The 15,879-nt window shown below is 46.5% G+C and overlaps 1 protein-coding gene across 1 annotated transcript in view; it reads right to left on the reverse strand.

Moving 5' to 3' along the window:
- TDRD3 (tudor domain containing 3) overlaps nt 1–15,879 on the reverse strand; it is a 419,212-nt gene that overhangs the window by 289,606 nt on the left and 113,727 nt on the right. The window contains exon 2 of the mRNA XM_075334376.1: nt 10,922–11,006. Within this exon, the coding sequence (XP_075190491.1) occupies nt 10,922–11,006 (85 nt within the window). The remainder of the gene's footprint in view (nt 1–10,921; nt 11,007–15,879) is intronic.

Below are 15,879 nucleotides of genomic sequence, written 5' to 3' on the forward strand. Positions count from 1 at the left end.
CCACATCACAGCCAGGCAGTGATACTCCATCCGAACAGTTAGAAGAGTGGTGGCGGGAGTTACATCTCGGCACAGAATCCACACATACACATAACAAGGAAGGGGTGTACCGGGTAGGGCAAGAGTATGAGCAGGTATTCAGTAAACACCCGTTAGATTTCGGCAAGATCAAGGGGGTTCAGCACCATATTCCCACCGGCACACATCCACCTATCAAGGAGAGGTATAGGCCGATTCCACCTGCACATTACCAGTGCGCCAAAGACATGTTGAGGAACATGAAGGAGGCAGGGGTCATCCGTGATAGTTGTAGTCCCTGGGCAGCTCCGTTGGTCTTGGTAAAAAAAAAAAAAAAAGGCCGGCACCATCAGAATGTGTGTGGATTACCGGAAGATTAATCAGATAACGCATAAAGATTCGTACCCTCTTCCTCGCATTGAAGAATCGTTGGCCGCGTTGAAGACAGCTAACTATTTCTCTACTCTTGACCTCACTAGCGGCTACTGGCAGGTGTTGGTTGCGGAGGAAGACCACGAGAAGACTGCGTTCACTACCCCGATGGGACTCTGAGAGTTCAACAGCATGCCGTTTGGGTTGTGTAATGCCCCAGGAACCTTCCAGAGGCTCATGGAGTGCTGTTTGGGGCATCGTAACTTCAACACGGTTCTGTTGTATCTGGATGATGTTATTGTCTACTCCAAGACGTATGAAGCCCATTTAGAACACCTCGCGGAAGTGTTTGAAGCCCTTTCCAAATAAGGGATGAAATTGAAGCCCTTTAAGTGCCATCTGCTGAAGCCCAGAGTGCAGTACCTCGGGCATGTGGTTAGTGCCAAAGGTGTGGCCCCGGATCCCGAGAAAATCACTGCCATCCAGAGTTGGCCGCAGCCTACCACGGTTAAAGAGGTACAACAGTTCCTGGGCCTGGTGGGCTACGACCGTCATTTCATCAAGTGTTACACCAAAATGGCCGCCCCCATGCAGGACCTCCTCGTGGGACAGACCAAGAATGGCAGAACTCCCGGGCGACCGTTTGTCTGGGGTGAGAAGCACGAAGAATCCTTCCAGCAACTGAAGTCGGCCCTAACTGGAGAAGAAATCCTGGCCTATCCGGACTATGGTCTCCCATTCATTCTCTACACGGACACTAGTAATGTGGGCTTGGGTGCTGTCCTGTCCCAGAAGCAAGATGGCAGGGAGAAGGTGATTGCCTATGCAAGCAGGAAGCTCCGGCCGACGAAGAGAAACCCAGACAATTACAGCTCTTTCAAGTTGGAGTTCTTGGCACTCGTCTGGGCGATAACGGAGAGGTTTAAGCATTACCTGGCAACGGCGAAGTTCACCGCCTATACGGACAACAACCCTCTAACACACCTGGACACGGCAAAACTGAAAGCCCTGGAACAGCACTGGGTAGCCCGGCTAGCCAACTACGATTTCACCATTAAGTACAGGGCCGGCCGCAAAAACACCAACGCGGATGCCTTGTCCCGGATGCCGCACCTACCCGATGAAGGGGTGGGTGAAGATGGCTTATAGGAAATCGAGCTGCCCGCGTTCCATCAGCCAAGGGATGAAAAGCCTAATGTTGGCCAGCAGCAGGCGAACTTTGACCCGTTACCCCGCCATGGGTGGCGAGAAGCTAAAGATCAGGAACCCGCGGTCTGGCTAGTCAAAATGATCATTTCCCAAGATGCTTCCAGGTTAGAACCTACTGCCCCCTCAGAAGCGCAGCGGTTATGGAAAGAAAGGGACCTTACTTGCAACAGGATAAGCTGTACAGGGGGTTAATCAGCCCGAAGACACACGAGAAGGTCCACCAGCTTGTGGTGCCACAGGCATACATTCCCAAGGTCCTGAATGCTTATCACGACGGGGCCGGACATTTCAGCTGGAAGAAGTTGGAGATACTGCTGAGGGAGCGCTTCTACTGGAGCGGGATGAGAGAGTCCGTAGAGGCCTGGTGCAGAGAGTGTGGTCCCTGTGCACTGAGAAGACGGGACGAAACCAGTCAAAAGGCCCCGCTGCAGCAAATTGTCACCCGCCAGCCGTTGGAGCTAGTCGCCTTGGACCATGTGAAGCTCACACCTAGCCGGAGCGGATATACGTACGCCCTGACCATCGTAGACCACTATTCCAGGTTCATGGTGGTGGTCCCCATCAAGGACTTAACAAGCCGCACTGCAGCAAGGGTCTTCCAGGTGTACTTCTGCCGGCCGCATGGTTACCCGAAAAAGGTGCTTACGGATCGGGGCCCGGCCTTCGAGGCAGAGGTTTTTCAAGAATTCTGCGACTTGTACGGGTGCAAGAAGATCTGGACCACGGCCTACCATGCCCACACTAACGGGATGTGTGAGGAAATGAATCACTTTGTTCTTAACCTTCTCAAAACCCTGCCTCTGGAAGAAAGAAACTTGTGGCCCGAGAAGCTGCCCGACCTGGTGGACATGTACAATAATATCCCCTGCGGCTCCACTAAATGCTCACCTGCGTAACTGATGAGGGCCCGGCCTTGGAAGCTGCCGGTGGATCTAGAATTGGACATCGAGGTACCTGAGACCATCTCCCCCACTGCCACTTGGGACGCCAGGCACCAGAAGCAGTACCGGCAGATCCAGAAATATGTAGAAAGGAGCCTGCGCCAGAGCAGAGAGAGGCAAGAGCAGCGCTTTAATAGACGAGCCCGAGCTACCCCTTTGGACCTGGAAATGTGGTGCTGAAGAGGAAAAGAAGGACGCACAAGCTAGACGACCAGTGGGAAAGGACCACTTATGTTATCCAACCCACTGGATGGGAAGACCAGAAAACATACCTTGTCAGTCGTGATCAGGGAAATACTAAGGCCACTGTTTCCAGGGACCACCTTAAGAAGTGCCCAGAGCCCCTGAAGATGGTGGAAGAGGTCTCCCCTTCTACGCCGAACATGGAGCAGAACAAAGGTGATCCACACTGAAATGGGTGATTTCCTGGCTGATTGGCCTATGCAGAATGGAGCGGTGATTGTTCCCGTTATCATGTTCCCACAACCCATGGAAGAGAGAGCCAGAAGAGCCCATCAGCAATACACCAACACCAGCGCTCAGGGATGCACGTACACCCCGCCCCCGTAGGTCTCTGCCAGCCATACCTGACATTGGGGAAGAGGGATCTGTACTTCCCTCTCCCCCACTGGTCACATGCAAACCTAGAGGGCTCAGAAGGTTCACACGCCCTAACTTGGGTCAGCCACCGCTCAGGTACAGGGAGACCGCAATCTAGAGAGTGGTGTCCGTTCATTGTGTAAATATGTGTATGAATGAATGCCAATGAACCGAGATATTTACCAGATTAAGATGTTTAGGTAGTGGTTCCCGGCTACCTCCAGTTTAAGTCCCCCGTTGGGACCGTCTACAGCTCCAGTTTGCAGTTAAAAAGACAATGGCCGTGAACTTGCAGGCCAACCCATAAACTTTTGGGTCTTGTAAATAGCCCCTGACCAACCTTCTCACCAGCCGCAGTCTCTGGAGAGGCTGATTGGAGGAAGGGCCTGCGGTGGAGTCGGCCGAGGCCCCGTCACCAGAAAAAAACGGTGACTACCCTCCGGGTCAGGGGTCCCCTGGACGTGGGGCCCTTGAAAAAGACTGCCGGGTAAGGAACTTTTTACCCGGCCCGTTTGGGCAACACCCGGACCTGTCATGGACTTGGGCAAAGGGTGCGCACCAGTGCTTAGCGGTGGCACCAGGGGGCAGGTGGTTTTGGGTGGGTAAGGTGAGAAGGACCCGGTCCGTCCCGTCCCGGTTTTAATGTGCAACGTTTAAGAAAAATGACTCCCGTAAGGGAAGAAACCACATATGCTTGAATGTAAATATGTACATATACTTGTAATCTCTTTTACCCTTTTCAGTTCAGTTCAATAAATGTTGGTGGTCGGACAGCCTGTGGACGGTCTGCATTAAAATATGGGGGAATGTGATGCCCTGGCAAAACCAGGTAGTCACAGATAGGCCCCTGCACAACACCATCCCCCACTTAGGAAACACACAGCAAACCTAAAACTCTAGTCACCCCCCCCTTAGGGAAAGACTGACACACCAGTGGGCATGACCAGGCAGTTGGACATGCCCACCCAGGGGTCTAGACAGCCCAGGGCGGGAAAACAAGTAGTTCAGTTTGTAGTTCAGTTTGGAGAGGAGTGTGGGCTGGAGCTAAGTGTAACTCCAGCAGAGAAAGTGCAAGTTGAACGGTGCCAGGCTAGGAGCCCTGGTACCTTGGCTAGGAGGCAGACGGTGGTCTCCGTCAGCAGGAGACGGGAAGACGACTCGGCAGAACCGAGGTGGACTGGGACAGGGTTGTAGCTCACCGGTACCGACACAGGGAACCGACCCGGAAACCGGAGCACAAAGGGGGGTACTCGGACCCTGAAGCCAGGACCGGAAACCAGTGGCCTGGTTAATTAACCGATTGAGGCCAGTACTAGGAGGTCCTGTCCCACCCAAAGTCCCTCATAGAAGACAACAGCCCACCGATAGGGATAGGAGGTCACCACCAGGGCCCATAGATCCCACGGGCCAGCGTCTGCGGGCACGGCTCCTCAGGCCACATCCAGCCGGGAGCTGACTCCTGAGTTCCAGACTAGGAAGTCCACCTACACAAAGTCAGTGCAGAGCAAAAGGATAGAGACCACCAGCCCCGGTGGGGGAACCGAATGCAACCGGCTGTGGCGCCGGCCACCAGCACCTTGGTTTACCAGAGACTAGTGTGATTTATTGACTGAGTAATTAAACATCCCCTTGCCGTCGCTACACCCTGCACAAAGACACTGGGACCCAGGGCAACCATCCCTACCCACGGAAGGGTCAACATCCAGCTGCCACTACATCTCCCCCGGATGCCCCATAACCGCAGCGGTGGTGTCCCAACTCACCACACACCGTGGGTGGCGTCACGAACTTAATACGGCCTAGCCCGTACATCTACGTCCCCCCCCCATTTTATTCGGCGTGTCCATGAGACCCTCAAGCGACCCCCTTAGGAGGTCCGGATCCGAGCAGCGGCGGCTGCTGGCACGGGGGCGGCACACTAAAACATTATGTTTTCATGATTTTTTTTTAGTGTTTCTTAAAACCAGAAAGTCGCCATTTGAAATTACTTTAGTTTTGTGCCATGTCTGTGATCCGCTTTTTTTAACCCCTTCACGACCTTGGATGGATAGATCCGTCATGGTGCCCTGGTACTTAAAGACCCATGACGGATCTATCTGTCATGGCGAAATCGCGGCACCGGAGCCCCGGTGACTGCGATCGGTTCACACAAACCGCAGATTCGGGAAGGAGGGGACCTGTGCCTGACCTCAGGAGGGGTGGTGCCTCCTCCCCAGACCTATGGAGGCTGTGATTGGCTGACGAACGCCGCTCAGCCAATCACAGCCACAGTAATGTTTCAGCCATTGAAAGTGGCTGAAACACTGAAATCCAGCCATGGTCAGTGCAGCTATAGCCCTGACCATTGGCTGGAGTTGGGTGACTTCAGCTGGATCACCCTCCCCCTGCTCCAGCAGCTCGGATTGGAGAGACCGGCCTTGTGACCGATCTCTCCAATCACCATGGACCTGTTGCAGGTGACCACCCCCCTCAGCTTCACTTCTCGGTACTGGAGCACACATTCTCGGTCATGGAGCATGCCAGTACAGTGAGTGTATACAGTGCAATGGCAGGGCGACAAGCTCCGGTCCCATGCTGTTATGTGACCGAAGCATGGGACCCGGAAGTTGCCGCGCTGCCATTGTACTGTATCAAATGGGCGAAAAGCCTCCTGATCTGCCGCCGCCGGCCTCCACCATCTGCCACCGCTTTCCCCAATCTGCTGCCCGCACCCCACCTCTCACCCCCATGATCGGCTGCCCACCCCCTCCCCCTCGTGATCGGCTCCTCACCCTCTCCCCCTTGTGATCGGCTGCCCGTTCCCTCCCCCTCGTGATTGGCTGCCCGCCCCCTCACCTCCGTGATGTGCTGCCAGCCCCCTCCCCCTCACCCCCATGATCGGCTGCCCTCCCCCTCACCCCCGTGATGTGTGCTCCCTCTCCCACCTCTCACCCTCCCCGATCTGCTGCCTCCTTCATCTCCTGTGATCCTGCTTCCTAGATCCTTCCTGTAAGGTAACTATCCCCAATCTCACCTCCCACTCCCACCCCCCTATTTCCCCCTTCCACCCCATCCTCCACTTCCCCCCATCCTCCGCCGCTCCTGCATCCACTGCACCCTCTCCCATCCGCCACCACCCTATCCCAACCGCCGCCGTCTCACATTCACAGATGCTCCCTTTATATGCCGCTGCCACCCCATCTGCTGCCCCCCATCTGCTGCTCCCGCATCTGCTGCCTCCCCCCCATCTGCCGCTGTTCTGATCCATCCTGTAAGTATTGTTCGTGGCTCTTTTCTAACTATCCCCAATCGCATCTCCCACTCCCTCTCCCCTCCCCTTCCCCCCCCACCTGCCTGCCGCCAAGTGCTGATCAGCTACGTGATTGGCTGATCAGGTACGTAGTTGTTGCTCGAGTTTTTGCTTTTTTTGTGCACCCCAAATAAAAAAAAAAAAAAAAAAAAAAAAAGGACAAAACTTGAACAATTAGGTACCTGATCAGCAATCGTCCTGCAGTCGTACTCTACTTTGGACAGGACTTCTTTTTTCCCATCCCACCTAGTCCCCCCCCCCCCTTTTTTTCAGAACATCCATGTGTGCGTCCTAATTTTTTTTTTATGCCATGGGGGTCTAGTTTCCAAAATGGGGTCACATGTGGGGGAGCTCTGCTGTTTTGGCACCTCAGGGGGTCTCCAAACACAACATGGAATATGCTAATTATCCCAGACAATTTTGCGTTTGAAAAGTCAAATGACGCTCCTTGCATTCCGAGCCCTGTTGTGCACCCAAACATTTGATTTCCACCACATATGACATATCTGTGTACTCAGGTGAAATTTCACCATACATTTTATGATGCAATTTTTCCTAATACCCTTGTGAAAAAAAAGCTACGTGGTTGAAGTAACAATTTTGTGGTAAAAATGTTTTTTTTTTTATTTTCACGGCTCAACTCTATTAACTTTTGTGAAGCCCCCAGAGGTTCAAAGTGCTCAATAAACATCTAGATAAATTCCATGAGGGGTCTAGTTTCCAAAATGGGGTCACATGTGGGGGAGTTCCACTGTTTCGGCACCTCAGGGGCTCTCCAAACGCAAAATGGTGCGGCTTACGATTCCAGCTAATTTTCTGTTCAAAAAGTCAAATGACGCTCCTTCCCTTCCAAGTCCTGCCGTGCGCCCAAACAGTGTTTTTTCGCCACATATGAGGTATCTGCGTGCTCAGAAGACATTGCCCAACAAATTTTGGGGGTTCATTTAATCCTGCTACCCTTGTGAAATGCAATATTTGAGGCTAAATTAACATTTTTGTTGCAAAAAGTAAAATGTTAATTATTTCCTTCCACATTGCTTTAGTTACTGTGAAGCACCTGAAGGGTTAATAACCTTCTTTAATGTGGTTTTGAGTAGCCTGAGGGGTGCAGTTTTTGGAATGGTGTCACTTTTAGGTGTTTTGTGTCATGTAGACCCTTTCAGCAAGTTAATGAAAAAATTCAAATTCAAGTACTTCCCTCAAACTGATGCTGTGCTCATACCGGTGCTTTACCCAGCTCTTCACGAATTCCCTGATGCGGTGGCAATCGGGATAATAAGGGGTTAATAACAGCGCACAGCTGCTACTAAGTCCTAGGTTAGTGATGGCAGGCGTCTATGACACCCCATCACTAATCTGTAAGTGGAAGTAAACAAACACAAACAGAGAAAAATCCTTTATTTATTTTATAATAAAATACAAAAATCCACCCTTTTTCACCACTTTATTAACCCCAACACACTCCTGCAGGTCCGATCCACACGAGATCCCACGGCAATGCAGCCCTGCTACATCTAAGTCACAGTGAGCGGCCATAGAACATGACCGCACACTAAGTGCAGAGAATAAATGAGCTGCGCAATGAACGGTGACGTCACTCAGGTCATTTGCAGTTACAGCTGGAGGTTCCCACGGTCTGTCACCTGTGATCGCAGGTAACCTGACCTCAGGTGAGGTCACAGAGTTCCCAGACCTGCATCTCCTGGCAGAAAACCACAGTTTTTTTGCCAAGTTACCAAGAGATGCAGATTTGGTCATGAAACTTTTACACAATTTTCTTGCGCCTAATGTACACCTCCTGGCAAAATAACTCGGGGTTCTTTTTTTCCGCATTTTTTGCCACGGCTTTTTTCCCAAGTTTTCTGTCAGGGTGTGCAAATTAGATGCCGAAATAGTCTGCACCAGATTTCACTAACAAATTTGCACCTCCTGGCAGGAAAAAAAAACTTTTTTTTTTTATTTTTTTTTGCATATTTGGGCCAAGGGATGCAAATTTGGTGATTAAACGTTTACACCATATTCCTGCACCCAATCTACACCTCCTTGCAAAAAACAAAATGCATCACTACCGCATGCGGTATGATGTGGCTTTTTGCCAGGAGGTGTAGATTGTGTGCAGGAATGTGGTGTAAAAAATTCAGCATTAAATTTGCATCTCTTGGCCAAAAAATGCAAAAAAAAATACCAAACATTTTTTTTCTGCCAAGATGTGCAAATTTGGTGCTGAAATCTGGTGCAGACTACTTCAGCACCAAATATGCACCTCCTGGCAGAATACCGCGGGAAAGAATTGTGTAAAACAAAACACGTCTTTTTTCGCCAGGAGGTGTAAATTGGGGGCAGGAATATGGTGTAAAATTTTCAGCATCAAATCTACATCTCTTGGCAAACCCCATCATCCCCGCTCCTCCTGCGGTTTTCTGCCAGGAGATGCAGGTTTCACCTGAGGTGAGGTCACTGACTTTACGGAGGTCACCCTGAGGTCAGGTTACCTGCTGTTACATGAGGAGGACTGTGAGAATCTCCAGCTGTGACCGCAAATAACCTGAGTGACGTCATTGCTCATCGCGGCTCAGTCATTGTCTGTTTGCATTCACAGCGAGCAGTCATGTTCTATGGCGCGCACTGTGAGATTCAGATGTAGCAGAGGTGAATCACCGTGGGATCTCGTGTGGATTACTTCGGACCTACAGGTGTGTTTGGGGGATAATAAAGAAGTGAAAGAGGGTGTTTGTCTTTTATTCCAAATAAAGGATTTTTTCAGTGTCAGATTAGTGATGCGGGTGTCAGATGCCTGCCATCACTAATCTAGGGTTTAGTAGCAGCTGTGGGCTGTTATTAACCCCTCATTACCCGGACTGCCACCGAACCTGGGCAATGGTAAGAGTCGGTATAGCGCCGAGCATGTCGCATCTAATGGATGCGACAATTACGGGTGGCTGGAGGCTGATATTTTAAGCAGGGTCTCCCCAGCCTGATAATACCAGCCCCCAGATGGCTTTATCATGGCTGAGTATGAAAATTTGGGGGGACTGCACATAGTTTTCTTTAATTAATTATTTAATTAAATAATTGAGAAAGAACAAATGCCGCATGCGGTTACTCTTCTTTTGACACACAGCCAAAATAAGTGCAGGACTGGGTTGACAGCCTGTAGCCATGAGCTTTAGCTGTGCTGTGTATCAGAATACCGGGGAACCCTGCTCCAATTGTTTTATTTATATATTTGTATACCTCGGTACTGACCCGTATACAGTGCCTATCAGTGATTGCAGTCAGATACTGTTACACAGGCTGGGGGCGCATCTGACTGCAACCAATCACAGACGAAAGGACGGCTGGTGGGCAGGGAAAGCCGTGCGTGTTTGCGATGAGCCTAATGCACGGCTCAGGAAGTGAATGCGCTATCTGAAAGCGGTTTGCTGCAATTACACGGAGTCTTGGTAAGTATGAAGCACTTGCTTCATTCTTTTTTCTCCTTTTTACCTTTATACTTTTTTTTTTTTTTTTTTATTTTCCCAGTGCAGAATCCAGATCAAATAACCAGGCATCTTTGAAACCGCGTAGATCCGGACTTTTACACTCAGGGTCAACCCAGCCCTAGTTAAACCGTTTTCAAATGTCAGGTCTCAAAAGAAAAAAAAAATATCCGCCCTCCTCCCGTAAATGCTCTGTTTATGGCTGGCAGTACGTGGGCAGAGAGATGAACTGCCCAATCATTGACTTCCATTATACTCGTTACTCGAGTTGAGCCCTTCCAAAGTATCTAGCCTGCTCGGCTCGAGGACCGAATACCCCAGCATTTTAGTGCTCCCCCACCTCTAGTATTTACCTCTCACTGTGCGGAGTGCTCCTCACTTCTTTCCTTCCCACTCCCCTATATACCAGTAGATGTAACAGACGCAAAAAAAGGCATTTTCCTTTCTTCAATTGGTAAAAAATAAATTTGAAAAACAATAAATTTGCTTGTGTTGCCATTTTTGGAGAACTGTGACGTTTTCATTTTTCAGTCGATGGTGCTGTGTGAAGGCTTGCTTTTTGCATGGCAAGCTGAAAACTTTCTTGATATAAACATACACATAGCAGCCCCATGTATTGCCGCCCAAACGACAGCAAAGATCACAAATAGCGAGAGCTTGTGATGTCAGGCTTAGACCCATAGGCCCCAAACTAATGTATACCATAGAAAAAGGCCACATCTCGGCACTACAGTTACTAGATAAATATATCCTCTTGTCCATTGCAAAAAAACTAAATTTTTATTCATACTATTTAGTGGTAGATACATTTTGATTTCTTATTGCAATTTTTGCTACGTGATTTTTCTGAATTGTGCAGGACATGCAGACACAGATTAAAGATCCAATATATACTGTCAAAATGTTTAATTATTGCATCCATTTATGATAGAAATGTATGAGGCATACAAAAGGACAGTGGTCAAAAGTGGTGCCGTCTGCAGAAAGGAAAGCAAATTAAAAGGGATACTTACATTGAGAGCAATGAGGATAATTGCACTTCTAGACAGTTTATCTGAGGACCCTTTACAAGCTTCAAATCCCTCTTCAGAAAGATGCCTGTTGTAAAAAACAAAAAAATACTTTATTAGAAGGTCCATATCCGAGTAACCTGTGCACTGCCAAGAGCATATGTATAAGGTAATTAAATGTCATGGTAGGAATATAAGATCTAGAGATCAGATCTTGAGATCACACATTATAGCCCAATATATCTGAAGGTAAAGTGGAAAGGACAAGTACTAAAATCTTATGGGCCGCAGCTTACGTCCTTCCACTTCATTCACGAAGAACTGGTCAAATCCAAATAGGAGGCTCTGGTGGCAAAAAGCCCACATATCAACAATCCAGAATTACTCCTCTATAAAATCACTTGTAAGGCCACATCTGGAATAAGAGTAAAGGACAAGGATCTAAAATAAAAATAATAATACTATTATCACCCCTCGTCTCTGATTAAAAAGTAGCATATAGATCTGTAATACATGTTGTCCGGTATGCAATTTCAGAGATATTGGGTAACTTTTTAACTGTGTTAGTTTTTCATGTATTTTTAATCTTTTTTCTGTCTATCTGTATTTTTATTTTAGATCCTTGTCCTTTATGCTGTTTTAAATCTTTGGTTCGTTTGAGACTGACGTGAACTTTGAATTTGCCCTTTGGAACACTCCAAAAAAACAGCCCTGCATTGTTGATATCTGTGCCATTTAATCAGCAGTCTCTATGTTGATAGCAATAAGAAATGCATTTTACTGTATAATATATGATATTCTCTCTAAATATTCACCTAACAATCAATCTGTAATAGCAAACAATAACCTACTTTATCCATGAATGCTTATTAATCTATGATAAGCTATAATAGCCACTAATGATATTTACACAATGTCAGTGAGCGAGGAGCGCATAACCTTGTGCTGGTCTTCCAGGAAGTACAGTGCTCCGGCGCAGCAGGGGTAGACGTGCTGCCCCATCGCTTAGCGACGGGGGACGTGTCTCTCCGACGGTCCTGAGCCTGGAACTTCCATTATTGGAACACAGCACAATGCGCATGCGCCACTAATCCGCTCACATGATTGCTCTGTTTAGTTCTTTCCGCACCACGTGTGCGCTCCACTCGCTGACGCCAGTGGAGCGCAGGACGCATCTGCGCTGACAATTGGTTGCCAATGGTCTGATGGATATGTTTAAGTCCTCTCAGCACCACGTGTGCGCTCCACTCGCTGATACCAGTGGAACGCAGGATTTATCTGCGCTGGTAATTGGCCGTAGATACTTTCACAAATATGCCAAGTTATTTTTACACCACGTGTGCGCTCCACTCACTTACGTCAGTGGAACGCAATATTTATCAATGCTGCTAATTGGCTGCCAATGTTTTGTCAGCCTAATGCAATTACATCATGTCCTTATTTGGAGTTGTCTCAATGTTCTAAATTGTTACAGCTGCTCTGATAGACACGTGTTCTTTGTGTTTGACTATGATTGGCTGTTTAGCCTTTTATATACCTACGTGTTAAATATTCTAACCACATCTCCTGATGAAGATATCATTGTTGAAACATATGTTGAGGTGACCAGACGTGGCAGGACTACTCTCCGTGTAAGTTGCTTTAACCCTTTCATAGGACAAGTGTCATTTTATACTTGCAGTGTGATATATGCAATGGCTATCTTTATGCACTATGCTAAATATACTACATCTATAGAGCAGTAATATTAAGCCTTGCATACTTTAACCTGCAATATATAATCATACAAGTTGAGCACTGGTTGTGTACTTGTTATATAGCACAGTAATTTAAACACCGCATTCTATTTATAAGTATATGTGCTATAATAACCTTTTATATTCTTGTATGACTACATATTTCCAATTTAATGATTTGTATCATCACGATCTGTCCCTAGATTTACATAAAATTGGGTTGCAAACTTAGGCTCATTGACCTATCCTTGCACACTAATACAATTATTGTGCCATATTGGTATGCCATACATGGTCATGGCCGTATCCTTGAAGAATTAGCCTGCCACCTACTGGTGTCTAGCAGTACTGTATCTGTCTTTTATTATGTCTATGGTTGTATTTTGTATATCAAATTCTTCTAATAAAGTATCCAACATTTTTAGCCAAATACTGCTTGAGAAATTATTTATGTGATATATGCTGTACAAGTTTATAGGCTATTGCTTTTGAATGAGAGGCATTTGTACTCATGTACTTAACCTTTGTATGTTCAATATACAAAAGTGTACGCAATATCATACCTTTCCTTTAAGTTTGTATTTCATATTAACCTTTATAATAAAATGACTTAATTGCCTTCTTTAAAGCCGTATCTGAACCTTAGTGTTAAAAATATAGCAAAACAGGTATATGTTTCTTAGTATGTCACTTGTATGATTCTGTAATATGAGCTTTTTAAATTAATAATTATTATCCGTGAATAGTTTTTAGGGACCTATTTAAAGCCTAGTTTTAGTGTAATAAGGTGCCCAAAATGATTTATAGATACCGTAGGGAATACAATGTGAAGAAGAGACCCACAAACAAGTTAGGGGTTAGGGTCCACTTACATGGATCGCCCAGCGACACTAAATCACCGATCAGTAAACGTATACCCATCGGCAGGCGTTTAGTATCCCAATTAAATAGTCAGGCCAAAAGTAAGTGATGTGCACTGATGAGCTGTAACAGATGGCTTGGGGCGCACAGGCTGCAATGGTTTTCGGCAGTACGAGTTCTATTCACACAAAGCGATGCACCGCAGATAACAATTATGCTTTACACTGCACAAAGGATCATTTCACTCAAAGAGCAAGTGTTTAGCTCTTCCATTAGGTGATCAGTCTGTTTACACTGCAAGATGATTGTGATGAGAGAGTATATGCAGCATTAACTGTTGTTTGATCCATTCATTAAGGAGTCTCAGTGGGAAGTGACGTCTAGTGGTCAGTACCCCACTATCCCATCCCCTGTGGAATGCCACTTTTAATGCACTGAGTAATAGGAAGGAGGTGGGAAATACATTGAGAGAAGATTATTTAATATGGAGAGGTCTGAGATATACCCATTACCACACATTGGTTTTAAAAGAGGAGTTTCAGTTTAGTGTAGAGAGAATCTCAGTGCCTCGATTAAGTGTGAAGTAAAGGTAAGTAAGGACTCCCACACACAGACTAATGTGGGCCAAACCACGGATATCAACAGGCTCAGATGACCCTGTTTATAAGGAAAAAGGACAGAAGACGTGTTCACACCACGCTGCTGCTGAAGACTTTACAAAGAAAGATCCAGGAGACATCAGTGGAACTAAGTTTTTATTCAATGAATTTCAAAGCCATTACAAGCGTCTTCTTCAGGAAAGTTACAACAGTGACCGTAAGTGATCTATGGAGTTCTCAAAATCAAGCTCCATAGGAATAGATAGGCGTCATGGGACATTACACCATAGGATTAAGTGAGAATTTTGAGGATTTCTGTTTCATTAATAAATTGGTGAATGAGGTAGTGTGGGGGAGTCTTTTTTCAAATAAACTATTTTTTTCGTGTGTGTTTACGTCTATACTTGCTGGGTAAGTAATCAGGGTGTCTGGTAGACACCTCTCCATTTCTAACCACTGGGCTTAATGGCAGCTGTCAATTCACAACTGACATCAACCCCAATTGCCAACACACCAGGGCAATTGGGAAGAGGCAGGCAAAGAGCATCAGAATTGACACATCTAATGGATGCTCCACTCCTGGGGTGGCTACGGGCTGCTATTTTTAAGCTGGAAAGGGCCAAATAACCATTGGCTCCAGGCATGCTATACCAACCCCCCAGCTGTCTACTTCCCCCTTGTTGGTTATCAAAAATAAGGTCAGCCTACGCAGTTTCCAAAAATAAAAAAAATAATTTAAAAAAAAAAACAAACAAAAAAAATACAGCATGGGATCCCTTCTATATTTGCTAACCAGCCAAGACAAAGCAGACAGCTGAGGGCTGCAGCCTGTAGATGTCTGTTTTAACTGGTGAGGGTTTTCAAAAATAGGTGGGACCCAAAGTATTTTTTTTTTGTTATTTATTTATTGATCACAGCAGCGTACATGCATCTTCCCCATGCAAAAAAGTTTGTTGACTGGCGTGCAGCTTTTCAACAAACTTTATTGGCATACGAACAGCACCCCAACTCCGAACTTGGACACAGGCTTTTTCTTTTTAAAAGTTTGTGTTAGAGTTCGAGACCCAGACACCCGGTGTACGGTACGAACCCTGAACTTTACCGTTCATGTTTGTTCATCCCTACTCCTGAGCTCACATCATACATGCAGACCTGACATTGGATATAACAGTCACCTAAGCCAATGAGGAGATAGCGTTGTGTCTCAGACCACCACAGACACCTTTTAGACACTACAATTAAACTGTAGTTACAAACCTGTGCTCTAAAGGAGAAGAGCTAAAAAGCAACCAAACCGCAAGATGTGAGGGAAAATAAACTGCTTGAAAGCAGCAACTATAGATACTGGTCATATTTGTAAGCACTTGCTTACCAACAATCATCAAAGCATTAAAAGAAAAAAATTATATTGTCTCACATATTCTATCAAGACATGACAGCAACAACAGTCATTTCAGACCACAATGTAAAAAAAAAGAAAAAATCTAAAAAACAGATCTCAATCCAATGACAAAGAAAAAAAACGTACAAAAAGCTGTCAACACCTAGTAATGAAACACACCACACCTCACTGGAAGCCATCATCCCCGGCTCTCAAATGTATCATTTTCTCTTTTACAAAAGCAGGAGAAAAAAAGAAGAAGACAATAAGCGAAGTTTGGTTTTAAGGTGTAATAAAATCTTGGGATGAGCTGCAATTCACTTGTCCTAAACCTAGATTACAGCTCACAGACACGCTTTATAAAGCAGGACTATTACAAGGTAA

The sequence above is a fragment of the Anomaloglossus baeobatrachus genome, chromosome 2, assembly GCF_048569485.1.
Source record: "Anomaloglossus baeobatrachus isolate aAnoBae1 chromosome 2, aAnoBae1.hap1, whole genome shotgun sequence".
Classification (NCBI taxonomy): domain Eukaryota; kingdom Metazoa; phylum Chordata; class Amphibia; order Anura; family Aromobatidae; genus Anomaloglossus; species Anomaloglossus baeobatrachus.